The sequence below is a fragment of the Acomys minous genome, assembly GCF_964271855.1.
Source record: "Acomys minous genome assembly, chromosome: 5".
Lineage (NCBI taxonomy): Eukaryota > Metazoa > Chordata > Mammalia > Rodentia > Muridae > Acomys > Acomys minous.
Window position 1 is genome coordinate 17,885,104 of NC_140494.1, and position 8,532 is coordinate 17,893,635.

Here is an 8,532-nt window from a genome sequence, read left to right on the forward strand (position 1 = left end):
CCTGGTCTACAAAGTAATTAGACATAGAGAAACCCTAGCTCGAAAAACCAAAACAAATAAACACCAAATCAAACCAACAAACAAAAAACTGTGCTCTTCATCAGTGTGTACTATAATTCTAGAGTGTTTATAAATTTTTATATTCTCTTATGAAAATTGAAGTTAATGTATTAGCTTTTTACATATTCATAGAAATATCACACAAGGTTGACCTTTCAAGAGTCCCTTATGGCCACTTTTGTTACTGTATTAACATTGGGGCAAATAAGAGCCAATCAGATTTGAGATGTTCATCATATGAGTTTGAGTAGTAATTATATGACATTTGCAACTAAAGTATATGATAAGCAAGAAAATGTTTCATTTCATCACCTTACTGTCATTCTGATTTTTAGATTCATTATCTGTCATTATTGGTAAATAGTTTAGAGTTCTATCTGTGAAGAAATTCATGAATCAGGGACCTTCCCGTAGGTACAAAAACAAACAAAAAACTACATCGTCTTTGGAAACCAAACTCAAAACCAGTTCTAAACTACAGAAAGAAATGGTGACAACATGAGAAAAGAAAGAATTCTCTGCCCTGGGAGAAAGCTGCAGCTAAACAGCAAGTACAAGCTACCCTTCCTCCACTGGTTCTTGTCTACAGCCCTCCTGTGTTTGGTCCAAGCAGGCAAACAATTTTAGTCAAATTTGCTATTGACTTGGTATAGTCTTAGGTGTGAGAAGGAGGTTTGCAATCTTCAGGTGGAGAATCTAGGTGCCTATAGAAAAGTGAAAGGTTAAGTGGATTTTTCTGAAGAGCATTGCTTTAGAGTTCATAGGAAGATTCCTTAGAAGTAGATGGCTCCTTTTGGGATTCAGGATGCTACTCTCACATAAGCTGGGAGCTCTTATCCTTTCAGTTGTAATGAAGAAAGCACAAGAATACTCAAGAAGGGCTGGTATATGGGGATATTGAAGATTCTGAAACAGAGTACAGCTTCAAAAAGAGGCAAAGCTTACACCAACAAAAAACATTGGAGGAAAAGGATAGTGTTTTGTTGTGTACATATTTGGCCTAAAATCAGAAAGAAAAATTGAAGAGCGGATAAAGTCATAAGTCAATCTGCATTAACTCACTATTCCTCTAAGCAAGAAACACAGATTTAAAAGTGAGACTTCTGAGGATAAGTATAGAGGCTCCTGGGATGACCTGTTGGTCAACGTTAGGCTCAACTTGCGTTTTGTAGCTGGGTATCACCACATGAATGAGAAGCCGGAGGAGAGGAACATGCACAGCGAAAAGTGGAGTATGTCTGCAAGGACAAATGCTGTGAGCACCAACTTATCAAGGGCACATTTTACAACGAACCTGTTCAGGAGTTAGTGAAAGGAATGCCAGATGTTCTCAACTCAGGACTACTCCAAGCACGATGACCCAGAAAGACCATATGGCACAAAAGGCAAAAGCTTAATTGGATAGATCACCTTTCTTTGCGTAATTCTCCACTCCCAGAAGGAAGGGAGGTTAAGCGCAATGCTTCTGTTAGAAGTGTGACTTTCAAAAAAAAAAAAAAAGGCAACCTGGATGTTAACCCATCTTTGGATGGGAGAATTAAGGCCATGGCCGTGTTTCTCTTTCCACAGTGGGTACATATACCTTCTGTAACAACTATTTTCTGAGTTTATATTCTGAGACATAGAGTGAGCTCCTATGAAGAGCAGAGCAGCTTGTGGTCTTATTTTAGAAAATAGTCAGAGGTTAGTAATTTGCTGCAAATAAGCACAGACCATTGACACAGATTGGTGAAGTGATGTTTAAAGACTTCCAAATTCTTTTTTGTTGTTGTTGTTGTTTGGGTTTTTTGTTTTGTTTTGTTTTGTTGTTGTTGTTGTTTAGTTTGGTTTGGTTTGGTTTGGTTTTTGGAGACATGCTTTCTGTGTGTAGCCTTGCCTGTCCTGGAACTTACTCTGAAGACCAGGCTGACCTCAAACTCACAGAGATCTGCTTGCCTCTGCCTCCTGAGTGCTGGAATTAAAGGTGTGAGCCACCACTGCCCAGCCAGTTGAACTCTTTAAATCTAGAAACACCATAAGAATGATTATTCTGTGTAAAAGTTAAACCTGGTTACTAGCAATGGATTTTTTCAATCTTACTTAATTTAAAAGAGAATGAATTAACCAAGATTTTATGTCCCATGAAATCTCTCTTCCTCATGTCATGAGGTTCTTAATGACAGAAACTCTGTTTTAATTTTTCAAATTATTTGTTTATCATGTTTATAGGTGTTTAGTCTGCATGTATGTCTGTGTACTATGTGTGTCCCTTGTGCTCAAAGATGCCAAAAGAAGGCAACAGATAGATCCCCTGGGACTCGAATTACAGATGGTTGTGAACAGTCATGTGGGTGCTAGAAATTGAACTGGGAGAACACTGGGAAGAAAAACCACTGTTATTAAGCTCTCAACCATCTCACTACATCTATTTTTAAAAACATGACTTCTTTTTATAGAGTAATAAAGCATATTAGCTTGTATCATTAATGCATGAAATTATTCATGCATATAATCAATCACTCCTCCATACACACCCTTTTCTCTCCCTGCCCCCTCTCTGTTTGTGTGTGTGTGTGTGTCATTGATGCATTTCTTCCAGCAAGGCTCCCTCATACTTTCATTTCCCCCATGTCCCTCACCTGCCTGTGGGGTGTATGTGTGTGTGTGTGTGTGTGTGTGTGTGTGTGTGTTCCTCTGAGTTTAATTAGAGTTGCTTTATTGAGCATAAGCCCGGGGTTATTTACTGGAACATGGACAACGTATCAGTAGCTAACCATTGACAAGAATGACACCTCTCTCCCCCAGTGACCACACTACCTTCCTATGACCCCTCAGTGGTTGTGAGCCTCACGAAGCTCTCCCGCACACATGACGAAATAGAGACGGGTTTATTCCTGTACAGTTCTTGTACAGGCACCCATAACTGCAATGACGTCATTGGCAGTGAGTTGGGATTAAAGCAGAGACTCCAAACTGATCAAAATGTAGACAGTAAGTGATGCTGGACTCTAAGATCCTGAAGCATCTGTATCACCTCTCCCAAGGCTTGGGGCCATTGGAGAAGAGTGGGCAGAAAGCGTGTAAGCCTTGGAGAAGAGCATGGTGGGACTGGCATTCTGGATAGGCATGGCCATTGCACCAATGGCAGAGACCTTCTGTCTGCACTGGCTGTGAATTGAACCTTCAGCATTTAAGTTTGAGTGCCCAAACTGGTGACAATGAGGACCGAGGCCTTCCTGTGGAGTCTAATGGTGCTTGATTATGTCCCACTTGGGTGCTACAGCTGTTAGAAGCATTGAAACATAAAAAAGTCACCATCTGTACCAAGAGATTAATTTCTCCATTTTATATTTTGCTTGAACAAAAACAATTGCAATGAGTTTTGAAGCCCCTGACACTTTACATTAACTTCATAACAATATGAATAGGCCATTGGTTTGTGTCACAATATTGAGTTTGGATGCAATCAGTTTCTATTATTATGTTGTCCCTGTTTTACAGATTTTCTAAGCTCTGGCTTTGGAAATCAGTATTAGCTCAGTGTCCAAAGGAAGGGCAGGTGGGTAAAGAGGTCCTTTTAAAAAATTAATTAACTTGTCTATGTATTTTGAGGCTGCATCCCATTATGTAACCCATATAAAAGTCCTGATTCTCCTGCCTCTATCTCCTGAGTGATGTTGTTAAAAGTATGTGACACTTTCGCCACCTAGATTTTTTCTTAATAACACACATCTTCTTTTATTTGGATGAGGCTCTACAAAGTAATCCATTGCCATACTCGGATAGATGCAGTTTGTTTTCAAATTTTGTGTTTACTTTATAAAACCTGACAATATGCATTTCTTTGTAAGGAAACATTAAAAATGTAACCCCAATCCCCCAGAAAATTGACAACATTCATCTTTCCTTCTTAAGCCCAAGACCCCTTATCTGCAGGAAGACCATGGACTCAATGTATTCTGTGAATGTTAGCACCAGTTAATAAATCAGCAAAGCTTTGAAAGTTTATATACATCAAGATAACGGTTCACACACCTGTTTGGGTGATGGTTTCTCCCTGGAAGAAGCAGGGCAGAGTCATTTTGAGGTCCATTAAATCTATCGCTTTATAAAGCTGTGATTACTCTGTGTCCTGATTAAATGGCCACACCTCTCTGTCATGCATCTTGTTTATAAAGATTAGTTTCAGATAGGATGTATGGGCCCTGTGTAATTTGTGCTGCTCAATACTGTGTGCGATGTTTATTATGATTTTTATGAGTTATTATTTATCACATAGCATATCCTGTCTGTGGCAGGAAATGGGAAATGGTTATTCAATAAAAGACAGTAAGTTTTGTCTTTGAGAGATGGCTTCATCTGGAACAGAAAGCTGACAAACACACCACGTGCCTGTTACTATAGGAGCTGAGAGACCCTCCAGCTGTTTACCCTTCGGATGGAAAATGGCAGTTTGACATAAACCAACAGCGTGATACTAGCATCTGCAAAGATGCTCCATGTGGAGCATGCCCAGTGCAGGGAGTGCATCCTCCCTCCCCCGTCAGCCCCCTCCAGATCTCTAAAGATAAGGCTTGAACTTTCCACTTGCAAATATCACGGTATAGTTTGGGATTTTGTTTGTTTGTTTACTTTTTTGTTTTTGGTTTTCTAAACATCTTCTTGAAACTAATTTCCTTTAAGAAGCCAAATGCAGGGAAGAGAATATTTAGAGTAATGTAATGCATTAAATTTAAACAAGTTGAGGCCAGTCTCTGCACTTGGACCTGTCTTTATTTTGAAAGCAATAGAAATTATTAGATTCTGTATGTGCTTGAGATGGGAAAATAAGAAGATTCTCCTCAGAAGTCTACAGGGGCTGGGAGTGAGAGCCCCAGAGGGCGAAGGGGACTGAGAAGAGAGGGGCTTCCCAGAGCATGGAGAGCAAAGGTGCTGGGATTCTTCAGGGCTCAGTGCGCTCTGAGGATCTGTGCCCAGGGCTGCAGCTGCAGACGGTAAAGGAGCTATCCGGCTCATGAAGGCCACCTGGATCAGGCTTCTGAAAAGAGCCAAGGGAGGAAGGCTGAAGAATTCGGACATCTGTGTAAGCGGGAGGGCCTTTTGTTCCGGGGGTGGGGGGGAGACACTGTTTTCTTTGCTTTCCTGTTGTAGCAAGTGCCTGCCGAGAGGGTGGTTTGATTTAGTTAATACGCTCCTGATTGCATGAGAGGGAGCTAGGGAGATTCCTGTCATTTTTCTGAGCTCTCTTTCCTACGTTGTGATTTATTACCAGAGGAAATCTCTCAGGCAGGTGTTGTCTGGAGCCAGCTCTCACTAAATATCGGCATACAGGTATTTTTCAATATGTTCCTGAAGGTGGGAGGGAAGCAGGCTGGAGCGTCTTACCATATTGTTTGAGCCGGTAGCAGGTGAAGGCTAATGCAGAAAAGCACCCTTAAGATGAGAATGCGGGCTGCAACATCACAGTGAGATTATGGAGCATTCAAGTTTGTAACTCATCCTTGACTCCCTTTGGTGTGTTAAGTTGCTCTCTCTGGATGGAAATACTTGCTCCAGCCCCTCAGGCTGTTCTTGGAGTTATCCTTGAAACACATCAGTGCCCTTCAGCTCAGCACTGCACCACGGAGTTGGTTTAATGATAAGAGAACTGGGAGAGGCTTCTAGAGAGGATAATTTCTGGCAAATGAGCCCAGGGAAGGAGTGCTGTCTTGGTACACACACCTCAGTGAAGACTCTGCAAAGTGTGGTTTTCTAGGTGGGTTGCTGCAAAATGGATTGTTTTCTCTTTTCGGGAATTTACAGCACGTTCCAGGAAGCAAAGTACCACCACATCACTGAGGCTTTTCCAGTGCGCCCATCACACACTGGATCTATTTTAAAAATGTACGTTCTCCTCTTCAGGGTTCGGCAGACTCCTACACCAGCCGCCCATCAGATTCAGATGTGTCTTTGGAAGAGGACCGCGAGGCAGTACGCAGAGAAGCTGAGCGCCAGGCCCAGGCCCAGTTGGAAAAGGCAAAGGTAAAAAAGCACGTTTTGGGGGCAATAGCACTGTGTCCCTGAGGGCCTGCCTGTGGGTGCATCCCCTGAATCTCATGGCTGCTCCACGGGAGTGCTCCATCTGCTGCCTTACCACAGGCATAAGTAGGAGGAAATGTGATATTAATAATCATCTTTAATGTTGTTTTATGATCTAAGCAACTTGTTTCCCTTGGTGTGGAGGTTAATTTAAACACAAATAAAAAGGATCTCCAAGTATACAAAGAGGAAAAACTGCATGTAACACCAAAATATTTGACTTGATCCTGCCAGTGAACCATCTCTGTTTACACCTGTGAGGTGTTTATAATGGACTAATGGACTAGAGGAATAAACATTAGCATCAAGACCGTTTTGGTGTTTTATAATGCTCTCCCCGGATGTTTGTTTATGCTGCTTTTGAAAAAATAAAGCAACAAAGGCTTTCATTGATTAAGCTCTCCCCTACTCTGCAAACCGCAACCCACACCCCCTGGAAAGTTTTTCTCTTTGTTTCCTAAGGAGAAACTGCAAATCAGTTCTGAAGTCGGCCAGGAATTGATCTCAGGCCTGATTTCCCACAGCCAAAGATGGCAGAAGTCATTGTCATTATGATTGGAATGTTATTATCCCCTGCAGGCATTTGAATAATAGCTAATTTGAAACCACAGATTGTTGTCCAAGTTGAAGGTGTGTTGCTTTGTGACTTCTGAGTGAACATGTTTGGTTTTGGTTTCTGTTGCCTTGGGGGGAAAAGTCACTACTATGAAAAGGAGTAAGTAGGACATTGATCTTGCTGGCAAGATCAGGGCATTAGCACAGTGTTTCTGCCTGCTGCCTTGTCTCTAGGAGGAGTGTGAATCTGCGTGTTGCTATGGGAATGGGGCTTGGCTTGGATGCATGGACAGACCTTGTGAAATAGTCATTGCCTCTAGCACAGCTGCTGTACTGGTTACTAAGCTACTGCTGGGAAACCTTGACTTGGAAAGGGCAGTTTTTCTGAATTAACAGCTTGCAGGAAAGTGGTCTCCAGGTCTCATGGCCTTAATTGCTAGACACATCTTAAGAGCAGCAGAGAGAGCTTTCTGGCACTGAAAACCGAAAAGCTAAGTGTGACCTGGATGCCCTCAACTTACCTGTTCCACCCAAATTAGCTGCTGGAAAACAGTACCAAGCTGAAGTTAAAGAACTGCAAGAGATGAATATTTGGTATAAGTGTAATCTGCCACAAGGCTACGTGGTCATAGATATGCTTGTAATTCAGAAGCCAGGGCTGCAGTCTATCTTTTGCACCAAAACTTAAGCAAAAGTCAAGGAAACATTAGTAATGTTTGTTTAAAAAAAATTACTGTTCTATTCGCAGCTGGTTAATGCCCACAAATTTTAAATTGTTTTCCACTGTCAGCTGTACTGTTCTTTCACCCAATGCGTTATAGATCTGGCCATCGAAATCTTTAATTATGCAACTGGGGCATTTTTGTCTGTGGCTGTGCCCTGTTAAGACAGGGGCTCAGTGACATCGCTGCAGAAAAGTCTGTCTTTCGCCCTAGTGTGCATCAAAGTGTGGCTTCTAAGGCAAATGGAAAACTTCTTTCCTAGGTTTAATCAAAATGGTTTATTTATAGCTACTTGTCTGTCAAAGTAGGTCAATACCTTAAACCTTTGATGTGGTCCAATTACTGAATCTGACATGAGAATTTGAATTTGTTCTTATTAAAGATAGAAGGACTGAGATGTAAGCTTTTGTTTCCAATCATGGGTTGGTGGGTTTTGTCTTTGAAGTCCAGTCTCCTTGAAGATAGAAAGCAGGGTTAGAGTCATTGACCTCTTTCTTAGGCTGTGTTTGCCTGTTCTTTTTGTTTGTTTGCCTGTTCATCAGTCTACCATCATGACTTTATGGGACCATTTTTAAATGAGTATAGTAAAGCTGGGTGTGTAGTTGAAGTGGTTGAGTGTTTGCCTAGCATACAGAAGGCCCTGATTTCAATCCCCAGCACCAAATAAACCTCAAAGTAGAGGCAGGAGGAGCAAAACTTCGAGGTTGTCCTTAGCTGCATGGTGATTTTGAGTATAGGCTGAGATCCATGAGACCCTGTCTCAAAATCAAGTAAAAATAAGAACATAAGTCAGGCACGGTGGTGCATGCCTTTAATCTCAGCACTAGAGGGGCGCAGGCAGGCAGATCACTTTGATTTGGAGGCCAGCCTGGTCTACAAAGTGAGTCTAGGACAGCCAAGGCTACACACAGAGAAATCCTGGCCTGGGAAAAATAAAAATAAAGAACACGTGAGTTAATGATTTGACTTAAAGCAATCTAAACATTGCCATATCTTCTCTGAAAGAATCAAATGTTTTTACCTTTATTTTATAATCATCCCTCAAATAGCAAGGTGTTACAAACTGGTGTTTTCATTTGGCCAACAGATGACATTAGTACGTATAGGTGATGCCTGGACTGGACTTCAGTTTTTGGAG

At 41.6% G+C, this 8,532-nt stretch overlaps 1 protein-coding gene across 17 annotated transcripts in view; it reads left to right on the plus strand.

The window, feature by feature from the left end:
- The window catches only part of CACNB2 (calcium voltage-gated channel auxiliary subunit beta 2), a 340,356-nt gene that overhangs the window by 224,465 nt on the left and 107,359 nt on the right, over positions 1–8,532 (plus strand). For 13 of the 17 annotated variants that reach the window (XM_084782575.1, XM_084782570.1, XM_084782573.1 and 10 more), the window contains one exon: positions 5,941–6,060. In XM_084782575.1, the coding sequence (XP_084638701.1) occupies positions 5,941–6,060 (120 nt within the window). Of the gene's footprint in view, positions 1–4,924; positions 5,123–5,337; positions 5,371–5,940; positions 6,061–8,532 lie in introns of those variants that run through there. The other 4 variants (XM_084782566.1, XM_084782577.1, XM_084782576.1 and 1 more) reach the window with 4 other exon arrangements.